The following is a 23224-nucleotide window of genomic DNA, read 5'->3' as shown; positions in this document are numbered from 1 at the left end:
TAATTTAAAATTACAATGCCTCTGTTAACTTTATCTTGAATGTAAGTGTGTGTTAAGTCTATACGATTTAAGAGTGTGTTGTAATGACTTCTTAGCCACATGTACGGCAGACTTATTATCAACAAACATTTTAATTTTCGTAGATTTTATTCCTATCTCTTCTATATCTTAAAGATTTTTAATCCGACATCCTTCAGATATTCCTTTCCTTAAAGCTATATATTCGGATAATTTTAGAACTTGGTATATGGAATGAATCTATTCCATATACCAAGTATTATTTCGGTGAAGTGTTCAAAAAATGGATGTTTTATATATAACACACTATATGCATTTTTGCGTTCCATCTATTCTAACTTTACAACCAAAAATCTTTGAAATATTTTTAAATAATTCCCAGATCAAGTAATTTTTTTATTTGTGTAAGAAACTATTTTTCCTAATATAATGTAAATAATACGCAATACAAATGTATTGCTTACAAATTAATATACATGAATTAATTAAAATGACAGTTATTTTCAATTATTTTAAAACAAAAGCATATTTTATGTACTCAGATATAAATCATTTGATAATAAAGATAATCAAAAGTAGAGATAGGTAACATTACGAATCGTTATGCATTGTTTTTTTTTTCAAGTATATTCATAAGAATTCTGTGTTATTTTTATTTTTCAATGTCACTATACAATATTTATTCTTCGATATTCTGAATTTTTGAGTAACTTTCTTATACAGTATGGTAACCCTATTCGTCCACCTGCATAAAAATTTGTTTTCAGTTTTGACAAAACATTTGTATAAGTTTGAGGTCTTTATAATCAAGACTTTTATTTTTAATCAATTTTAATTCACTTTGCTATTTTCATTATATTGTGTTATACACTTTATAAACTTGATGCCTACTATTTGATGTACCATGTTTAAATTACTTTTCTTTATCAATTTTATAACAATATCGTTAGCTATCATTTCAAAATATGATAAAAATGGTTATGTTGTTTACTGTCCATGTATGGGTTAGTAAATAGATATTTCTATATTTCAATTAAAATGATTGAATCGTGTTTATAGGTGTAACCAAGTATTATGTATATTTACCAACTTAAACATAGTTTTTTATTGGAAATACATTATAGTCCGTTTCAATAGAACTTAATAAAAATATAAACTAACTACCCGATTATAAGGAATTCTTATATCCAACATTAATATCAGTGCAAATCAAAAATGAATGAAAGAAATCGAAATATTAGATCAATGAGATCTAATATTTCGATTTCTTACTAATTTACAGAGTATTTTTATGTTATTTTTATATATATATATATATTAACAGCTTTTTATTAAGTTTTATCAAATCGACTATCCTTCGCTTCAAATACGATGTATGGAGTATTTATTAGACGAGACTTTGTATTTGGGACAGACATATTTTGGTTAATAAAAATTTGCCTATCTCTGTCCCAAATACATTGTGTATACTTACCAAATTTCATTGTATTTGCTTAGTGTTTTTTTTTTTTTGATGGGTGAAAATGGTATGGTTATGGTTACCCCACTTGCGCTAACGGAATATGCTGGTGAAGCACCAGTGAAGGGTGATAGATGAGAATGAAAACAGGACAGTTAGCCCATCATAATGAATTCATCAGGAATTAACCATGATAGTTTCCAGGAAGAACCGCGAGGAGGTTGAACTGGTTGGTTATATTGCTAGCAATCGGATTCTCAGTCTCCATTACTAACAATCCCTTTCCCCCCTGCTTGAAGTGTTAAGATGCCAAAAGGTAACAAACAGAAACTCACTTTCATGCTTATAATATTACTAAGGATATGATGTAGGCTATATTAATAACTTTTCTGTAAGTGGTCATCAGTTTGTTTGTCATCCTAAATTTGTATAATAAAAATCTTTTTGACTTTAGTATATGGTTCTTTACCTATATTGAAGACTTAAAAAACATTGGAACTTTAGAAAACCTAAATATGCTATGGGGAATAATATCAAAACTATTCCTTCATTAATCATTTTGCCTATGAAATTCTTGTTCTATTCTAGGGAGATTTGGAAATCAAGCAGATCATTTTTTGGGTGCATTAGCATTTAGTAAAGGTATAAATAGAACTCTTATTCTTCCTCCATGGGTTGAGTACCGATTTGGAGAGCCAAAATCTACACAAGTTCCATTTGACACTTATTTTAGAGTTGATACATTGAAACATTATCACAGGGTTATTACTATGACTTCATTTATGAGAGACATTGCACCTACACTATGGCCAGAAGATAAAAGAATATCCTTCTGCTATACAAAAAGAGGAGAAGGTATTAGTTGCAATGCAAAATCTGGTAATCCATTTGGACCATTTTGGGATACATTTAATATAGATTTTGTTGAATCTGAATTTTATGGACCTTTGAACTATGATGCTCATAATGTAATAATGATGGAGAAGTGGAAACAAAAGTACTCCCCAGAAGACTGGCCAGTTTTAGCTTTTACAGGTATTTATAGTGAAATATATTGTTTTCTGTTTTAATTTATAAGAATGTACTTATATACCTCTGTAAATTGGGATTGTCTTTATGAAAACTTCAATTTTTATAATAGACTCATTATTTACCCACCCTCCCCTCCTTCATTAAGGATAGTAATTATAAAATCAGTTTTAAAATATTTTTTATATTTAACAAATTCATTTTGCTCTATTATTATTTAACCTATTAACACCTTTTTCTCTCAGATTTATTGAACTAATAACTTCATGCCTGTACTGCCCCTGTCTGATTTATTTAGCAGAAGATGTACAATTGTATGTTTGTTTTTTGTATTTATATAACTTCTACTATGATAAAAAACTAATATAATTAAGATTGTATTTTCATGTATATATTTTAATCTGAACTTAATGCTACTGTAGTTCACTTGAATTGTTTAATTATCATTGTATATTTTTATGTTTTTAGTGCAATAAGAATTAAATAAATAAATCAAAATAAATTGTGTTTTGTTTGTGAACAAAACTGACTTCAGTTGTGGTAATACCAATTATTTTGATTTAAAACTGAACTACTGAACTGATGTTGTTAAAATTTCTATGGCATCAATATTATAGAGTTATGCAGTGACAAACATAAAAAAAATACAACTTCTTTTTGAAGTTGGTTTAATATAGGAACAGAACATCTGATAGATATTTATTGCTTGATTCCACATAATGTATCCTTGCTTGAGAACCAGGTAACTGGTATAATTGTGAGGCACATATTATTATCTCTTAAATTAGATCAGAACTGATACAATACACATTTACAAAACTTCATTAAAATTAGTTGAGCAGTTTTGAAATTCAGTGTGAACAAACATCTTATTATTTTGGAATTTTTATATTTTATATAAGATAACATTAACATAATTTAATTGAATGATTTTAGAATATTATGGTATGTGTACTTTTTAATGTTTATTGCAGGTGCCCCAGCCAGTTTTCCTGTTCAAAAAGAGAATTTAATCTTACAAAAATATATAGCATGGAATGATGACATTCTAAACAAATCTAAAATATTTATAAAAGAAAATATGAATGGGGGTGGCTTCTTAGGTATTCATCTAAGAAATGGTCAAGATTGGGTCAAGGCCTGTAGGCATGTCAAGGACAGTCCAACATTATTTGCTGCACCACAATGTGTTGGATATAAAAATGAACGAGGGCCTTTAACTTCATCTATGTGTTTCCCTCATAAATCTGATATAATAAAGTAAGTTTATTATTCTGAGTGATCCATATTTATTAGTATTATTAATTTGTATATAAGAAGGGGCTACTTGGACCTAGTAATTTGGGGTGTATACAACTGTTTTAATGAAATAATAACTTCACCTGCACTATCAGTATATGTTGGCAGGGCACCAGTGATGATAGGTGAAGATGAAAACAGATCATTTAGCTCGTCATGATGAACTAAAATATTAACCATAATGGTTTCCAGGAGGAACCAGCATAGGTCGACTTGGTTACCATTACTAACAATCCTTTTTCCCCTTATTAGCACCTGGGCGCAGAATACTAGGGACTGCAACTTATAAGTTGCGAGAAGGAAGAGGGCTGGTTGGGTGATGCCCAAACTGTTGAGACATAAGAAAAAGCCGAGGTCTAGTCTGTCTGATCATCTTTGTTTTATCGTCATCTAAACAGGTGCTGGGAACCACTAAAACTTCCCAAAGGTTTAGGCATACCAACAAAGCTTCCCAAACCAGCAAGGCTTGGACATACAAATACATATAATTGAGCTTTGTAGCACATCAAATTAATCACAATGATTCTAAATCTACAACGTAATCGTTAATTTCAGTCTGAATAAAAATTTCAAATAAATGAAATTTTAAATTTATTGTTAATTTACTTAAAAATAGCATTATCACAATCATAAACAAGAAATATCTAGATAGCTATAACTATATTTTAAAAATCATAGGAAACCTACTTGTATTATTAAGATCACTTTCTAGTTTGCCTCTTAAAAAAAGCGTAGGTGTATAGAATGTGTATGGACCGGGCAATTCTATCCTTAAATACACCTATGTTAGTTCAGCCTTTTCCCACAACTTTCTTCACGTGCATCAGTAATATAAAGTATCCTATATTAAGATGTTACCTACCCGCGCACCAAATTTCATTCTGTTCCAACCATTTAAGTATGATAGAATAACAAACATCAACTTTTTTTACGTGTATATTATTAGTAGGATTACTGTTACCCGGGTTTACAATACAATTTTAATATGACATTAATTTTGAAATAAATAATCATTATCATATCAATCTAACTGTTCACTGCTGAATATAAGCCTCGTTCTAGAGGGGGTTTGCCAGTAGTTGCCACGCTTGGCAGTTGGATTGACAACCGCAGTTAGGCTTTAGAGATGTAATAAGAGAGATGTTGCTGCCTATCCCTCGTCCTCCCTTAGTCGCCTCTTACGACAACCACGGTAAAGGAAAGGAGTGGCCAATTCAATGCCGAGACCACACGGGAAATAATAAAATAAATAATTTTTCTTTATTTTTTTTTATCTGTTACTATATTTTTTTCTTTTCAGACAAGTGAAGAGAGCTTTAAAAAAATTGAATGATATTAAATATATTTTCATTGCTTCTGATTCAAACTATATGATGGAGGAGTTCAATTCTGCTTTAGATAGTTTTGAGATAAAGACAATTAAATTACAGCGATCAAATCCTCACTTAGATTTAGCAATTTTAGGGCAAGCCAACTACTTTATTGGGAATTGCGTATCTTCTTTTACGGCTTTTGTGAAACGAGACAGAGATGTGCAGGGTCTGCCTTCTGAATTTTGGTCATTTCCACATCGGAAAAAAATCAAGCATGAAGAACTTTGACAAAGAAAAATCATGTACGCTTACAGGACAACAATATCGTTTACAAAATTTGACCTAATACGTAGTAATTGATGCTAGTGTAGCTTTTTTATTTCAAGAATATAAGAAGATTCAATTCAAAAGAAGAAGAATTTCAAGAAATATAAGGATAAAGAAAATGGTAACAGTAATTTTAAATACCTTAATGTGGCATCTTTTCCTTTCTACATTTACTATTTACCAGATCCGGATTAAAATCGACCTGATTACATGCGCATGATACTGGCTATGATGAAGGATTGCCTAATCCTCAGCACATCCCAGATCTTTTAAACTTTGATATCGGAAAATAAAGGCCTCCGATTATTTTAAGTACGGTACGTTGGGCTTTTTCAGTGATCATGAGATAGGTTTTAGCGCTGCCTCTTATTTCATACTTATCAAATTAAATGGCTCTATCACGTTGGGTCATGGCCATATGTACACCTTTGGTAATCCACGGCACTGGAGGCCATTTGACACGTACTATACGCATCAGCATATGGTCATCAAACAATTTTAGTATTATATTATTAGAGATTTTGTCATTCATTGTTGACGCCTCGTACACCTTGGTAAAGTCTATCTTGGAGATCTATCCTCTTCAAACTCTACAAGTTACGCATCCAGACTAACGTAGGTTTAAATTTAGGCGCTTTAAGTTTAGAGCTTCATATTTCGGAAAACCAGAAGCAGGTAGTTGGTTGCATTAGGGCAATGATTACGAGTGGAAGTGATTAATAAATCAAGCCGCGTATCTGAAGAAGGTTTAACATGAGCGAGTCCTAGTGAGAGAATATTAAGATGAACAGACTTAATAAGATTTTGAAGTTTTCGGGAACACAGGGAATCTATTAAAAGATCAGTAGATATTAAAATCACCTAATATTATGCGATGCTTGTAATCCAAACGAATTGTTTCTTAATTCAAGTTGGTCGAAATAGTCAATCAATAGAAGGTGGATAATAAACAACTCTGAGAACGACTTTGCATTTTTTGGCCTTTTATTTAAATTTTCAACACATTCACTTATTTTACTTTAAATATATAAAATAAAAAAGAGAAATACACAAACATAGATACATGTACATACATTTGAACTCCTTAGAGGTCCGGAAGCAAGGAATATAAAAGGGTCTCTCCTTTATATATTGTTGTGGACAAATGCAATTATTGATCCCTTTAGTTTTGAAAAGATTAAATTAATGAATCCTATTAATGTTATAAATGCCAAAGTTTATAAGGATGGACGAACAAATGAATGTATGTTTGTTACTCTTTCACACAAAAACTACTGAATGGATTTGAATAAAATTTGGTACACAGGTAGGTTATATCCTAACTAAATGGGATATTTTATATACTGATTTACATGAATAAAACTCTGGAATACAGCTAGTCTTGTATATTATTGCATATCAATTCATTTATTTTAGGTACTAGAGCAAACATGTATACAGGATAGATACCATTAGGAAAATTTGTTTGTTTGCATTGTTTAATACGCCTTAAATTGGCAGTTTTAAATATTTTTAAAAATTGCTTGAGTGATCTAGTTACAGAAGAATCTGTTTCGTCTTTTTCTAATTTGCCAGATGATGTTACATTTTCTTTTATAACAATAACACCATTTTCAGACAGAGCATTCCTGAAACAAGATCATTAAACATTTGGTTAAAATATATAATTAAGCATATATAGGTGTGTAAAACACCTAGATTTATCTGAAATTTGACTTATCTTTTATATCTTTTATATTGGTACTTTGAGCCTAAGAACTGAAAATTTTATAACTAACTTTTTATCCTCTACTAATGTATGGATTTTAAAAATAAAAAGCCGCTAGAGCAGTTTTCAAGTTAGGCCTTAGGGATACAACTAGGAAAACCACATTTAATTTAATGCGATAGTTTTTGCATGATGCTAGAATAAACATACAATTAAAATTTCTATAAATTATTGTTTTGGTTTCTATTACTTACATTAAAACTCCTCACATTAATTTTTCTAAAATATCTACCATGTATATTTAAATTACAATTTTATTAGTAAGTTTCTACACCTTAACACCAAAGCTTTAAAATTAGAAATTATTAGGTTTTCACATATAAATCATGTCATGAGATGATTCCATTTTCTACTGTCTTCAAAAATTCATTTATAAACCAATTTGGTAAATTCTTTTTTAACTGAATGGTTTCACACTGGTTATCTAATTAAAATTATTTGTCTAAAAACATGTGTGAACAAAATGGCAGATTGAGATTGCTGGCTAATATGAAAAGTTGTGGAACTTTTGGTAATAATAGTATTGGCAGTCACACACATACACTGGTAGCAAAATTACTAAAAATAATTCTAATTAAATAACATATATGGTAATATGAACTTCTGCAAAGTAACACCTACTTCAATAAAATATGATTTCAGATTGATCCCATAGAGAATGTATCAAAATTGATTCAATAATTTAGTTTTTAATTCAAAGTAGTTTGTTATACCACAATTGAAATTGTATTTTTTTTTTGTGGAACAAAATCAATTATCATAATTTTGTTTAAGAGTATCAGTGGGTATATAGAATTATAGCTTAGGTTTGATTTAGCAATGGGTCAGTACACTATTTATTGAATAGATTAGCAATATCCTGAGTAACAGTTAATAATTTCTAGATTTTTGTTAATTACCAGCAAATATGGAAAGGGAAGCACATGTGCAGTTTGGTGTCTTGCTTTTCCTTTATCTATTTTGGCAAAAAATAAATGCAACACAAGACTCCTGAGTGGCAAAATTAGAATACGGTAAATGAACTACTCTCACATTGTTATCATACCAATATAGAAGATTATGATGATAATTATCCGAAAAAATAATAATATTGAAAGGATATTAATAGGGTAAGAGTAAAGCAAACCAAAACTACCTGCATAGTTGAAGGAAAGATATTAAATCTTTGTCCGTAAGGTATCCTAATACCCATTGATTCCATATGACATCATACTTCTTATCGGGCTTAAACTTTTGAAGTCCGACATTATAAAAATTTCCTAATTTAGTTCTTTCTTCTCCAACAAAATCTGTGATGGTATTTAAGAATTTTTCATCTGGTTCGATAACATCAACAGATTGGAAATAAGGGAGAAGCAAATATTTTGTTATTCTTCCAATTCCGGCACCGCAATCTAGTGCCGTGTGTGAAGCTGGCGGATTTTTTAATGAAAACAATGATTTCAGAAATAATTTTGATCCGTCAATATCCATGTCTGATATAAACCCGAAACCTCCAAGTACACCATCCACGGTAGGTGGTATATCTGCCCAATATCCTAAAGCTTTCTCATAACATAAATCGTTTTGATTGCTCATTATGAACAATATAAAAAGTTAAAATTCAAAGGGATGTGATTTCTTGCTAGATTAGTTTGGTATTGTTATACTGTAAACACCACATAGAGTTGATTTCAATGCACGTATGGCGGTACAAAATTAGACGTAATAAAAATTTGTTTTACTAATACTAAAATTATAAATTTAAAGCGCAACAAATGACTATTTAATGAAACTAAATTTATTCCAAAATTCTTAAATCAATATGTATCACAGACCAAAGAGTTTTTTTTTTTTTTCATTTATTGTGACTTTGGCGAAAGCAATCAGCCAAAAAGTAACAATTACAAGGTAACAATATAAAATTAAAAGACAAATTACAAAAAATATTATAGTTATAAATTAATTATAATATACTAAGAAAGTAAGTTAAGTAGAAAAGTATAAGTTACAATTACATATTTAAATTTCACCAATTGTTGAAGTAATATAATTAAAAATTTCGTGGTACAAAATGGTATGTTTTAGTAGATCCTGCACTGAAGTAGGAATATTTTGACATTTTAATAAATCTTGACATTGACAAATAAAAAGTAACCGTTGAAGTGAGAATTTAGGACAAACAAAAAACATATGATCCAAATAAAAAAAAATGTTTTGGCAGTATTTACAGATAGAATTATCCAATAAATTAATACGTTGCAAATGTGCAGGAAATTTACAATGACCTATCCGCAATCTACTTAATGTAGTATAATATTGTCTACCAAGAAAAACATTAGATTTTTCAAACCAATATTGTAGCCAGACAATTTACAGATTTTGTTAGAATCAAACCAAGTTTCATTTAGTAAAATGATATCAAAATGTGATGTAAAGTTGTAAATAAAGTTTTTAAATTGAAATATTTTAGACAGAAAGCTTCTTGAGTTCCAATGAACAATATTAATTTCCTTTAAAGATGTAATGGTCATGTTGAAAAATTAGATATGAGTATTTCCTTAATTAATTTGGATGAAATTGTATCAGAATTAGTTTGAGCTTTCTTAACTAGCTCAATAACAGTCTTAGTAATTGTGTTGAGTACAATGTCTGAGTTAATGATGTCAGTAACTAATGCCCTTTTTTGAGGAGATTTATTTTGCATTGGGCTGTTAATAGACACAGAAGTATTTGAATTAATTACAGAGTTAACCGATTTTGAAGTCACTGATGCATAAGATGTTTTGCCTAGAATTTTATCTTTGATTTGAGACAATTTCATCGATTTAGTGGGACAGCTATTAGATACTGCTACATGTTGTCCATTACAATTAACACATTTAGGGTTCTCTTTGTTGATACAGGATCTATAATCATGGGCACCGGCACATATGGAACAGACTTGCTTACTTCTGCAGGAACTGCTTCCATGACCAAATTTGTAACAAGTGAAGCATTGGAGTAGAGGTCTAATGAATTCACGCACATCCAGCCAAATATGGTCATACGTTACGTGATCAGGTCGCTGCGTAGAGAGGAAAGTTACTAAAACTGTAGGAAGAGGATGAAAACTTCCATCTTCTTTCTTTTTTTGAAACGTTTAACACCGATGATGTCTACAGTAGATTTTAAGTTATTTAAGAGATCTTCCTCAGATATTTCAGTAGGAGCTCTTATAACTCCCTGAGATTCCAGCTGATTATTGGGTATCCTAGCCTGAAGTTTATGTTTTTCTAATAAATCTTTATTTAATAAAAATTCGTTAGCCTGTTTCATTGATTGAAAACATATTTTGAATGCAGTAGGACCCATAGTACGAATATAGAATACACCAGGTACAGTCCTCAGAATAGAATTGACTTGCAATAAGTTTACATTGTTGCCCTCAATAGGAGACAACAGAATAAAATATTCATTTTTAGTAGTGTCAGAATATAGGTAATTTTGATCTTTAAACAGTCCTCTTTTTGAGTGAGTAAATTTAATACTCATCTTAGCATCTGGCTCTTCATCAGATATGGAAGTATTTTTTTTTCTTCTTTTTAACTTGCCTCCGCTTGACTCGCACATATCCTCTAACAACACACGAGGGCTTAAATTGGAGAAATAAGTAAAAGAAACTAGGAGAAGCAACAAATAAATATTAAACAAATAAAATGAATTTAAAATTTCCGCCCTTGCGTTACAAGTTTTCCCGCCTTTTTATACGTCAGATAACATCAGACCAAAGAGTATATAACAAATGTGCCACAGATATGCTTGACAGAGAAAAAAAAGGCTTAGAAATCAATAACCAACCACAGACAATTGTGCAAGTGTAGCTAAAAAAGGAGCTGAACCAAAGATTTCGGAATATAATTGTAATTCTCTGTTCTTAGAGGTAAACTATATTCACAGATTAGAAAGATTAAAGACCTAGGACCGTAGAAAGGAAAGGAATGTTTTTCCTTTACTTCTAGGAAGTACTGACTGAATAGAAACAATTTTAAAATTCGATTCAATTTTTTTCAAGTTAATCTATTTGTGTTATCAGCTATTATATATCAGCACAAAACCCGGCATCATGATATTTAAAAATTTACTATATTTTATTAACTAAATAGAATAGTTTTCTTGAAATCTCACAAAAAGTCCGTCATGTATACATATTTGTAACTACTAATGAATAAATAAATAAAATGTGTTCATTTTCTATATATCCCAAGGTTAAGATTTATTCTTAGGGTTAAAATAAAACAAAAACGAAAGAAGGGTTAATAAAAAATTTGCTAGAATTGTCACTTATGTAAAATAAGTTTAAATATGTACGTGGGACACTCAGAAATTATTGTGACAAAAAAAAAAATTCTATAGGTAAACATATTTTTATTACATCTATCATATTTTTTTTCAAAGTACTCTCCACCAGCCTCTATACAAAGTTTCATACGTCTCAACCAGTTTTTGAAACTTTTTCTTTGCTTTGAATTGCTTGAACGCTGAGAGCGCACATCCGGCGACGAAAATTATATACATTTGAGCTGATTTTTTTTATTTTTGGGACTAAGAAGTTACACGGTACTAGGTCAGGGCTGTAAGGAGGATGACCCAGGAGTTTGACCAGTAAGCTGTCTAGGAAGTCCCTCGTTTTGATTGCGGTGTGTTTGGTCGCTTGTTCCTCACAACAGAGAAAATTTCTGCCAAGCATTTGGTAGTATACTATTCGGCGTTAATACTTCTTTGGTTTTGTAAAGGAATTGATAGCAAGTAGCCAGTCAAATTGAAAAAGCTCACGATCAAAATCTTCCCCTCGTTTCTAGGTCGCCTTATTTTAATAGGCGTTGATTCGTTTTGATACACCGAAACCGTCGACTGGCACTTTGTTTCTGGATCATATTAATAAATCCAGGATTCATCACCGGTAACGATGTCGTAAACACGCCAAGACGAGACTGCTGAGCCACCATTCCACCCTTGCCTGCTTCTGAACATCGGTGAGGTTGTGCAGCATCCAGCGTGAAACGATCCTCCGCACTCATAGATGCACGTGTAGAATCTCGTGAAGGCTTCCTGATCCAATCTGCAATATATGCTGAATCTCTTGGTATATAACTCGTCTATTGTCTTGGATCACATTTTTTACTGCTAGCACGTTTTCTTCCGTAAACACAGTTCTACCAACGTATCAACTGTTATAACGTAGTGATTACTTGCTCTGTGGTGACAAATATGACACTGACAGTGATTAGTACTCTTGTCAATTGTCTGTCAGTTGCTGACTGATGATTTTTTCTTTCTTTTCAGTTTCTTAGCTTGAAGTAAAAAGTGCCGTATATTGCTTTCAGAAAATGGTTAGTTAAATCTTTACAAATCTTTGTAATCTCAATTGCCAATAGTGTTTACGTGTTTTGGGAATAACTATGTAATTAATTAAACTATAAAATACAATTTATTATTACATATGGTGCTATTCTTTGACACAAAATATTACAATGCTCCATTGTGTATATCATATATTTACGGATCAATGTGTGGTCCCGTCACAGAATAAGCCACCTCTTCCTTCCCCGTGGGCGTCGTAAGAGGCGACTGAAGGAGGATGAGGAATGAACAGCAGCATCCCTCTAAAACATTTCCAAAGCCTAACTGTGGTTGCCAATTCGCCTGCCAAGCGTACCAACTACTGGCAAAACCTTCCCAATATTCCATAGATTTTTATTGTCACAACGTTAAAGGAATTATGCTTTTTTAGATGCGACAAGATTTGTAAATTTTTTGTTTATAACCTCTTATTGTTAATTGCCAGACAACCGATCCTAATATGAAATCAAATTCTTATTATGAAAACTAAAGTAAAATTCTTTACCTGGATAGGTTATATTGTAACATGTATACTGGATACACTTATTTTATTGCTATTTTCAATGAAATTATACTTTTAATTCCAACAAGTATTATAATGTTATTTGCAGGGGAAGGTCAAGTGTTCCGAATTGCGGACAAAGGACAAAAAGGAGCTTTTCAAGCAATTGGAAGAGCTCAAAACAGAACTGACTAATCTCCGTGTTGCTAAAGTTACTGGGGGTGTGGCTTCAAAATTATCAAAAATGTAAGTTTTATTTAAAACAAAATTTCTAGAATACATAATATTGTGATGTTAGATTAAGCATTTAAACGAGTGTTAGTGTGCTATACCAACATTGGGATGTGATTAGGGCTTACAGCTGTGTATAAAGATGGAGTATGCATATGCACTTATTTTAAAGAGTCATTTTCACCCTATAAAATAATATCAAGTATATCAATATAAGTAGCTCATAATTTTATATGGAAATATTGGTATTTATCTAGACAGCTTTCTATAAAATTAATTATATTAATTAAGACCATGCTCTTAGTAAAAATGTCTAGTTTGTAATAAAATCTTAAAAGATTGTTGACTGAACAAATATCAAGAATTATTTAAAAACCAAGGTCAATCTATGTCTGTGATTTTTAAATAATTGTCTGTCCACTTATAATAACTAACGACTGCTTAGTTCATTATTTTGAGTATCTACATTCCATAACATTCTCATATTCAAGATAACAATTTTGTGTTCATAATTTAGCCAACGATACATTCTATAGTCTATTGTTGAGCAGACTCTAAAAGTTTGTTTCCTGCTTCCAAAATTCATCTCTACTCCCCATGGACAAATTTATTAGAAGTCCAAGTAAGTTAAGGAAGCTATGGTGACTTGTAGCCATTAATTTTCCTTTAAACCACAGTTTATATTATAAATGAATTAATTTCTATTTTATATATTTATAAATATATAATATTTTTATAAATTTGTAAATAAAGCTAAGAAATAGGTTATTTCTACTATCTCATAACTTAAATTCAATCATTATTGCTCTTTGATGTTTATGTCAGATATTTACAGTAGAACACCTTCAATCAAAAAATCAATATTTTTTTTATTAATACTAATATTAGATATTACCATACTGTCTTAGGTCTAATTAATAACATGTTACTCCATACTCCAGGTTCACATAGGTGTACTAATAAATAAAATTACATAGACTTCCCTTTTCTAATGCAAGTTTTTCATCTTGACATACAATTTTTCAAACGGTTTCCTACATATAAATTTTAAAATTACAAACAACAATAAAAGTATTAACCAGATCGGTGCAACTGCCCTAAAGTGATGCACTTTTGCATTAATGTATTCAGCCATTTATTTTTTATTTATATAGATTTTGAAATAGAGTGCACATCTTTTTCTATAGAATTTTGTACTAAAGTAAATGAGATGATAAAGCTATAAAAGGGGAAAATGTAACTTCTTTTGTGGCCTTTTTGTGTAATTTCTTTACCATATATTATGATATATATTTGTTTATTTATACTTTATTGTACATAAAAATTACATTGTTGTACATGCAAGCTTAACTCTGTAAGAGTTCTCTTCCAGCAAATCTTCAGAGATCAAAAGAGAAAAAGAGTGTAGTGGGTAGTGTGTGTACAATATGAAGTAAAAATAATGTAGTACTTACTATTATTATTAAACTTACATTGAACATCACATTTAAGAATTTTATTCTTAAATATGGTGCTGTGCTTTGATAAAATACCTATGAGTGGGATCTTTGATATTTTACTAAGGTTTCTACTACTTAGAATTATAAATTACATGTGCACATTTCTTCACACCACACCCCTTATGGGGTAGACATAGAGACTTAATAGATCATGAAATTTTTTAATTAATGATTTTTTTTTGTTACAGACGGGTTGTCAGAAAAGCTATTGCACGTGTCTACATTGTATATCATCAAAAAATGAAAGTAAACCTTCGTCACCATTATAAGAACAAGAAGTACAAGCCTTTAGATTTGAGACCCAAAAAGACTCGTGCAATGCGCAAAGCCCTCACCAAGCATGAAGCAAAAATTAAAACAAGGAAAGAAATAAGAAAGAAGTCTCTCTTTCCGCCAAGGGTCTATGCTGTTAAGGCTTAAATAAACATTTAACAACTTACATTTCTTTTTATTTGCCACCATTTTTTATTAGCAATTTTAATTTTGGTTTCATTCTCGCATTTCCTTATGTTGTCTAATGTAATGTAATGTAAACAGGACTCTATTTTCCGCACTTAGTCTCTCATTTGGGTCGTTGCGTATGAGTCGTGGCTAGTACAGCCAACCTAGTTCCGCCCAGAAGCACAGAAGCTTCCTGGGATCTTCACAGACCTCACGGAGCGACCTCACCATTCTGAGGATTTCTAACAGCTTCGACATAGAGGGCTGTCTGTAGCTCCTATTGTGTATAAATGTTTGTTTAATGGACAATGGCCCGTTATTGTCCCTATCATTATTTTGAGGTTTTTCCTATCTAGATGTAGTAAACGTTTTAATAGTCGTTGATTCAACGTAGGCACGACTAATTTTGATTGTCTGCAATCAGTATCCTGTATCCATCTTTGGTTTTATATATTAGCGGATCTTTGACAAATCCAAATTTTAAATTGCGAGAACGGAAGAGGAAGAAGTGGATACGGGCCTACCACCCTCGTTCCTGAACCTCTTCTAGCTAGTTCGTCTGAGGCATCGTTATCATAATATCCACTGTGCCCTCTTATCCATTGGAAGATAACTCGGTTATTAGAAGATATCCAGTGAATGGTGGTATTCAATTATTAATTTGTTGTCTTGTTTCGTAATGCTTTTAGTACTGCTGCGCTATCAGATAAGAATCTAATGCCAATACCATTTATTCCTAGCCTATGTACAGCTGCAACAGCCTCAGTTATTGTTACATATTCGCATTGGAATATTGAGCTGTATACGCCAAGCGGTATGTGCATATTTATATTAAGGTCTAAGGAAAAGACTCCGGCTCCTGAACCGTTCTCAGTTTTGGAGCTAAATCCTATAATAGTGGCAGTTGATTGTCAAATTTTTCCCTGACCAGTTTAAGAAATTTATGTTAGTAAGTCCTTCGAGTTATACGTATAGGGTGTGGTTTGGGTAACTTCATATTAATGGAGAATCCTTATGTTTAAATAATATTGTGTAGAGCAAAAAAATAGACTGAAAGTTCAATTTAGTAAGTTTACAATTTCATTTTTTGGTAATTTTATGCTTGGCATTATTTAATAAACATTTTTTTTTTAAATAATAGTGTAAATAATAAAGAAATCTTTTTGTTCCAATAAATTTTATTGTTTAATATGATTTATTTTAAATTGCTTGTTTAAAAAAATATGGTGTTAATGTATGCCAAGTATAAAAAGGAATTAGAATAGCGATAGAATAGTTCGCACGGGTTCTTATAGAAAATATAAAATAGCCTGTTACTCCGAGGAGAGTTAAATCGTAACAAACAAAAAAATCAATCATCCTTACAATGTTAATTTACATTGATACACTAGCTAAACTACCTAAAAATCAGGGTATGGGTAATTACAATGTCGTTAGGTCATAAAACGTAATAAAAAGGTCCGTTTCAGTTCCAGATACCCCTTTCCTCAATGTCATGTCTGCGACTTTAATGCACAATGTTTCTTGAACTACTAGCGATTATTATATGTAACGCTCGCTAGTTCTTGACTTTATCACACAATTTTTATTGGGCTACTAGCGACTATTGTAAGTAATGTTCGCTAGGTTCGATAGTTTGAGGTAGTCAGAAACTTATTAAAATTCCTCAGATATTCCCAACATGGGGACACTTTTATACATGTAATTTTTAAACTATTTTGTTTATTACAGGATCGGTAGTACAATAGGTTAAGATGGAATAGTAGCCCCGCCTGCTCTATTGGTACACGCTGGTGAGGCACCAGTGAAGGGTGACAGGTGAGGATGAAGACAGGTCAGTTTGCCCGTAGTGACCTATTGAACAAGAATGAACCACTATAGTTTCCAGGGAGAACCGCGTGGAGGTCGACCTGATAGGATGTATTGCTAGCAATGGGACTGTTAAATCCCATTACTAACAATCCCTTTTCCCCCGATCGGTAGTACAATTTACTAATACATAAGTAGATGCGTTAACGCAATAATGCGACGTGTGGGCGCTTTAGATTTGCAGGTGTCTGACGTGCGGGACAAAGCGAAGGCTGTTCGTTGAAACAAACAGATAATATTGTACTCGACTAGTGGCTTTCATAGGTTTATATATTAAAATTATATTTATTTAAAAAGTAAAAAAAAAATACAGTAAAAATTAATGTTACGTTACATGGTAAACGGGCTTACCGTAGCCTTTAGACATCTGAACACTAGGAATGACACGTGTGCTTTTAAGAAATCTTAATACGCCCTTTTTGAAGAACAGGAGGAAAATCCATCTACACCCTGAGTGTTCGCGGGAGGAAGCTCCTCTGATTCCGCACTGTGCGTGACCATTCTGGTTCTAAGGATGGATTTCCTGTCGATGGTGAGAGATTGCTCTAGGCATACTTACCTGTGCAACTTACCTTTAAAACCTAAGTATATAACGCGTAGAAAACAGGTTTTTATTCGACAAATATTTTTAATACAAAGATTTGTAACAAAAAACTTAGAAATGAGGGTTATAAATAACAATACAACAAAGTAATCATTTATGTTTATAATAACAAACTCAGTGTACGGAGTAGGTACAATAAAATATTAAAGCATTACATTACTGGCACTATTTTCATTGCTTTAATTTTTAGCCACTTCTGAAAATTATTATAATTACGAAACAAAATCTGATTTGTGTAGTTACTTAAAATGCACGTAAAATACTATTTTACTATATTATCACTTATTGAATATAAAATACAAAAATAGCTATTGTCTTAACAAGCTATTACATATTGATCACTCTGGTTTATAAAATTGCGTCAATGGAACAGTAGGTAAGCTCTTTTTAACAGTAAGTAGTAGTCCTCCTGTAATGCTGGATAAGCTCACTTATTTTATTTTTATGCCCGAACATGAAAAAACTATAAGTATGTATTTTTAATAATCGTCGTCCCTATCTAAGATTCTATTAGAGATCTACGTTTACAAGTATCTCCAATTCAACAATTTGAATATTAATACCCATTCTAAATACCTCCGGTTGTAAAATTGGAAAAGGTTTGAATTGACCTACTTAATCATTTACATCACAGTTAGTCACTGGGTGATTAATCATAACGAACGACGTATTGTCATTACTTTTTTACCCATAAGTAAGCCAAAATTACAGGTATATTTATTATGTAGATAGATGTTAGAATAGTGTCCGACTAAACTTTCTGTTACCGCCAGTTTCAGATAGATTTCTGGAACTTCGATTGAGTCTCAATTTCGGTATATTAAAAATATAAAATTTCTATGAGACCAATCTGTTTGTCCTTAAAAATAAAGAAGTCTTTTCCATTTCACTTGTATTTTTTTTTTTTTGTTATCTCGTAACAAACATAAAAAGTATAACCGAATTGAGAATCTTCTTTTTGTAGTCGGTTGAAAAAAATCAACCAAAACTAGAACAAAAGACGAATATAGGTTGTAAACCTATTTTTGGTCAGGCACTAAGTTAGAAACCATCATCTATCTTATAATTCTATTGTTATTTTGTGTCTGTATGTGACCATGAATGTTTTTTTTTTTATTCCGGTTTACTATTTGTTATAAGATACCCAAATAATTAGAAAATTATACAACACAGAGCACTCCTTAGTAAATAAAAGAAAATATGTATCTACTGACCCTACTATTTTACAATATTACAAGTATACTTAATTATCTTAAAGTATTTATTTATTCCCAAGTTAATCGCAATTCTAACTCATAATGCAAATATACTTACTTCAAAATTTATCGAGGCATCTGTTAAGTATTAGGTACTTTTTACATTTTATATAAATTGCAGCACCATATATTATACATTTTTATTTATGTACCTACTTAGATATAAATAATTGCATATATACCTAGTTTTATGTTGCAGTCCTCTACACAGATCTACTTGGTATTTATTTGCTTTTATTGTGCTCACACAAACACGTATATATATATGGAAGGGTCCAAAAATTACGCGACTTTTAAATGAGGAAAAGATCCGACAAATTATCATTTATAGGCCGGAAATGGGGTAGGATTAGGCCAGTAAAAATTTCTCGTAATCGTTTTATTATTCTTGTAGGTAAATATTTACATGATTGGACTTTGACGATATTAAAGGTATTTAATGGAATGAAGGAATACAAGAGCATATCTATTACCTAAATAAATTCAATTAAGTATTTAGAACCTCACGAGCAGATTTCATTGCGTCAATACACGTAACCAGGGGGGAAAGGGATTGCTAGTAATGCGGACTATCAGTCCCATTGCTAGCAATATATTAGGTTGACCTCCATGTGGAAGGAAATTTTATGGAAAGGAAACAATCGTGCTGAATTCCAGGTGTCCTCATCACGGTGGGCTCACTGACCTGATTTTTCATTCTCACTTATCATCCCTCACTGGTACCCCGCCACCGTATATTGTTAGCGCAAGCGGGGTTACCACTCCATTATCATCCATTGAAAATAAATACACGTAACCGGAGGTGAAACAAAATTAGAAAAAAGCAACCTCGCGTAATTAATGTACCTTCCCTATTTTATTCCTATAACATGTAAGTATATACATAATTGCACCATGTAATTCTATTACAATTTAGTATATACTTTACTTCAATCAATATTTGAAACTTCTTTATCACGAGTCTTTTTACAATACAAAAGTAAAAACAAGAATGTATTAAAATGTAAAAAGTATTGCTATTACTAATGCTAGAACATAAATTCAGAAACCATTGTTATTGAAACTTGTAAATTGTGTAGGCGTTCCGCCGCGAATGAACCATGACGTTTGAACTACATATAATAATATAGTGCTAGCTGTAATAGGTATTTTGTACTAGCATTCTATTAGATACTTTTCTATAGAACGAGCTGAAAATAAATTATTTTACACGTCTATCCTTACATCATAATCTTGTTCGCTCCTCGAAACGAACAAGCGAATTCTGCACACTTGGACTATTATGTATCCATTCACGGTCCAAAACTTTTAGGAATTTTAGCACACCGTTTAGATAAACCCATCCAATTATATGCTAAATAATTTGGTTACAATAGCAATTACGATTAATATACCAGATCATAGCACAAAATGTCAATTAGAATAGCTAGAATTAGATGTTATGACCAATTTTTGCACTTTATAAATTACTAGTTTTTACACGAAATGTGACCTTGATATGTTGTTTAACTGAGATTAAAGTATTTTATGCCTTTTTTTTATTCAATATACTACCTGTATACTAATATTCATGATGTTTGGTTAAACTGTTAAAACGCTTAGAAATAAAAAAGTAACATTTATAATAACTTCACATTTATAAAATAGTACCCAAGTAGCAATTTATAATATTATTAAAATTGACATTTTGTGAAATAGGTGACAAACGTATTAGTTTGATACAAGAACAGAAAATTTTAAAAGTAGTTACTAGTGGCGTATAAAGCAGAAAATAAAGCATTTGAGATCCCAGCAATGTACTAGTATAGGACAGTTACAGTTAACATGCTGTGGAGGTCTATTATTACTTGGCGTTGTATGCCAGAATTCTATATGTCTACAGCAGGTTTTGTGTTTAAACGAACATTAATGTGATCATAAATGCAAAAGATAAGGTTTTCATAGGTTATTCTGATAATTAATGTCTAAACGTATCCGCATACGTATATCGAACACAAATATACGCATTAGATGTGAAGTAAGGTATAACTAGATCTCATTCAATTTAAACAGTGTTTATACCAATTCATGTATGTAAACATAATATAAAAATCACTCAAATAATCTGCATTTTAAAAAACTAATGCTTTTTTTTAAAGCCGGTGCCTATCATTTCTTAATTAGTGGATTGAAAGCAACCCTGAGAAATAAGCAGGTGTGTGTGTGTACCTACATATGCCAGCTGCGTTCTATAACCGCGGGAAATGCCGTCTGGATCTCTTTCGATTTCTCTTTAGGCCAGGCCATATCAACATTTATAATACATACGTATTGGTCAGCTTCATATTAAGTCGGTTAATAAATATAAGTACTCCACTGGATATATTACACAACACCAACTAGTCTTAAAATAAATAGAATTTGTTATAGGTGGGTACTACACAATAGAAATACTTTTTTCAACCGACTTCAAAAAAGGATGCACTCAAATATGTTGTTACCTCAAAAACTCCATCATTTATAAACTGTTTGGGAAAATTCTTTATCTGAAAGGATATACTTTCAGATTGGTTCCATAGAAAGTTTAGCAAAAATCGGTTCAGTAATTTAGTTTTTAAATTATAATACTTGACTGGTTTTGCCACGGTAAAAGCCAGTGTTTTGTTTTTTTTTTTTTTGAAACAATTTTTATTATGAATACATATCTATATACAAACATAAGAACAATGCAAAACTCATAAAAGGAAATACTTGTATTATGCGGGAATCAATATTTCAACCTATGGAATTTGAACTCACATGTTGAAAGGAAAAATATATTTTGATAGTTAATGTTATCAAATTATTGTAACCAACTAACGTATTGCACACATACCTCTACTTTTTCAGATCAAATGTCCTTATTCACTCGACAGACTTTTATATTTTTATCTTTTTATAGGATAGGCAAAGGGAATACCAAGGATACATACTTTAACTTTACCAATATGATAATGAACATTTTCACGGCTTAGACACAATAGGAAGATTTACTTGTGTTGCTAGTTAAATATTGAATATAGATTAATAGGCATTAATTCTCGATGTCGTAATCTGTTATAAAACTTAAACAATTTAACTAATGTTTACCTATAATTATAGGTAAATAGGGTCATTACTATCATAAAAATGAACGTATGTGACAAAGTCCAAAAGAACATCTGGTTCGATATGTAGAAATAAACACAGTAGTGTTTTGGCCAACAGCTCGTACGCGTGGATTTCAGAAGTAAAAAAATCGTTTCCAGATAGCGAATCAAGATAAAATACACACCACTTTTTAGTTAGACTTTTAGGAAAATAACTGTGAAAATCGGATCGAATTTAGTGTAGTAGTTTTTGCGCAATGCAAAGAAAAACAGACAAAATTTCTAAAATAAATATTGCTCTTATTAAGACCCCTTATATTAATTTTTTTTACATATATCCCATCGTCTAATTACAATTTTACTATATTAGTAAGATTCCCCTTAGTCTTTTCTAAGTCAAACGCGTAGAAATAATAATAAAACATCAATATAAATAGTTTAAAGGTATTTGAATTCTTTTTTAAATATTAAGTAAGGGCTGTCATTTTACTTAAATTTAAAATAATCACCAGGCATTAGTGGAATTAATATCATATTATTGCCATATCTTTGAAATATTTAGGTATGTAGGTACATATAAATAATGTTAATTACTCAGCAAATAGTACCTTTCAAATTTTAAAATACATTATTGTGCAAAAACCATATATATGATGATAATTATTTTATAAATTTTGTATAATATGTATAAGGTATTTGACACATAGGTATTGAATTATAAAATCTATATTTTTCTTTTAGTTTGTACGTATAACCAGCGTCAAAATTTCGGTTTCAAATCAAAAATATATTATTTAACGACATAATGATTACGTCAAATGTTTATCGACCAATTTCATTGTGGCAAATAAGTAATTCTATAGTAGGGTAGTCTGTTTCAATAGATCGCAATAAGTGGCAATCGAGTGCTGAAATTCTTACAGAACACTTTAAATGAAACTAGTAACAAATTGAAACATTCAATCAATTAATCGATTTGTAATACAATTGGTACAGCAGAATATTTTATGATCGTGTCAATTATTTGATTGATTACGTTTGCATTTAATTCGAATGAAATAGAATTTTTATTTATTGTAGTTAAAGATTAATTTCTTTTGAACTAGAAGTGAGTTACTGTCTTCCTACAACATGATAGGAA

The 23224-nt window shown here is 31.0% G+C and overlaps 3 protein-coding genes across 4 annotated transcripts; 2 read left to right on the top strand and 1 right to left on the bottom strand.

Annotated features, from left to right (window-relative positions):
• Positions 1-773: 773 nt before the first annotated feature.
• Positions 774-6601, top strand: LOC113516813 (GDP-fucose protein O-fucosyltransferase 1). 2 transcript variants are annotated; one of them, XM_052900899.1, is made up of 5 exons: positions 776-1022; positions 1675-1793; positions 2066-2512; positions 3481-3766; positions 5106-6601. In XM_052900899.1, the coding sequence occupies exons 2-5, from the start codon at positions 1784-1786 to the stop codon at positions 5404-5406; spliced, it is 1044 nt and encodes a 347-aa protein (XP_052756859.1). In that variant the 5' UTR covers positions 776-1022; positions 1675-1783; the 3' UTR covers positions 5407-6601. The 2 variants fall into 2 exon arrangements, with proteins under 2 accessions (XP_026757089.1, XP_052756859.1); XM_026901288.3 differs by lacking the exon at positions 1675-1793 and having other exon boundaries at positions 774-1022; positions 5106-6600.
• A 214-nt stretch (positions 6602-6815) lies between these two features.
• On the bottom strand, positions 6816-9056 carry LOC113513943 (N-terminal Xaa-Pro-Lys N-methyltransferase 1-A). The gene is made up of 2 exons (XM_026897924.2): positions 8349-9056; positions 6816-7073 (listed from the first exon to the last, which is right to left on the bottom strand). The coding sequence occupies exons 1-2, from the start codon at positions 8789-8791 to the stop codon at positions 6821-6823; spliced, it is 696 nt and encodes a 231-aa protein (XP_026753725.2). The 5' UTR covers positions 8792-9056; the 3' UTR covers positions 6816-6820.
• A 3357-nt stretch (positions 9057-12413) lies between these two features.
• LOC128202049 (60S ribosomal protein L35) lies at positions 12414-15243 on the top strand. The gene is made up of 3 exons (XM_052900941.1): positions 12414-12564; positions 13186-13322; positions 14995-15243. Exons 1-3 carry the CDS (start codon positions 12562-12564, stop codon positions 15224-15226), a joined length of 372 nt encoding a protein of 123 aa, XP_052756901.1. The 5' UTR covers positions 12414-12561; the 3' UTR covers positions 15227-15243.
• The last annotated feature ends 7981 nt before the right edge of the window (positions 15244-23224 follow it).

Source organism: Galleria mellonella, unplaced genomic scaffold (genome assembly GCF_026898425.1).
Source record: "Galleria mellonella isolate WM207_F2 unplaced genomic scaffold, CSIRO_AGI_GalMel_v1 utg72, whole genome shotgun sequence".
In the NCBI taxonomy this organism is placed as follows: domain Eukaryota; kingdom Metazoa; phylum Arthropoda; class Insecta; order Lepidoptera; family Pyralidae; genus Galleria; species Galleria mellonella.
The sequence above is the reverse complement of the archived record's forward strand: the minus strand, read 5'-3'. Positions and strand labels throughout refer to the sequence as shown.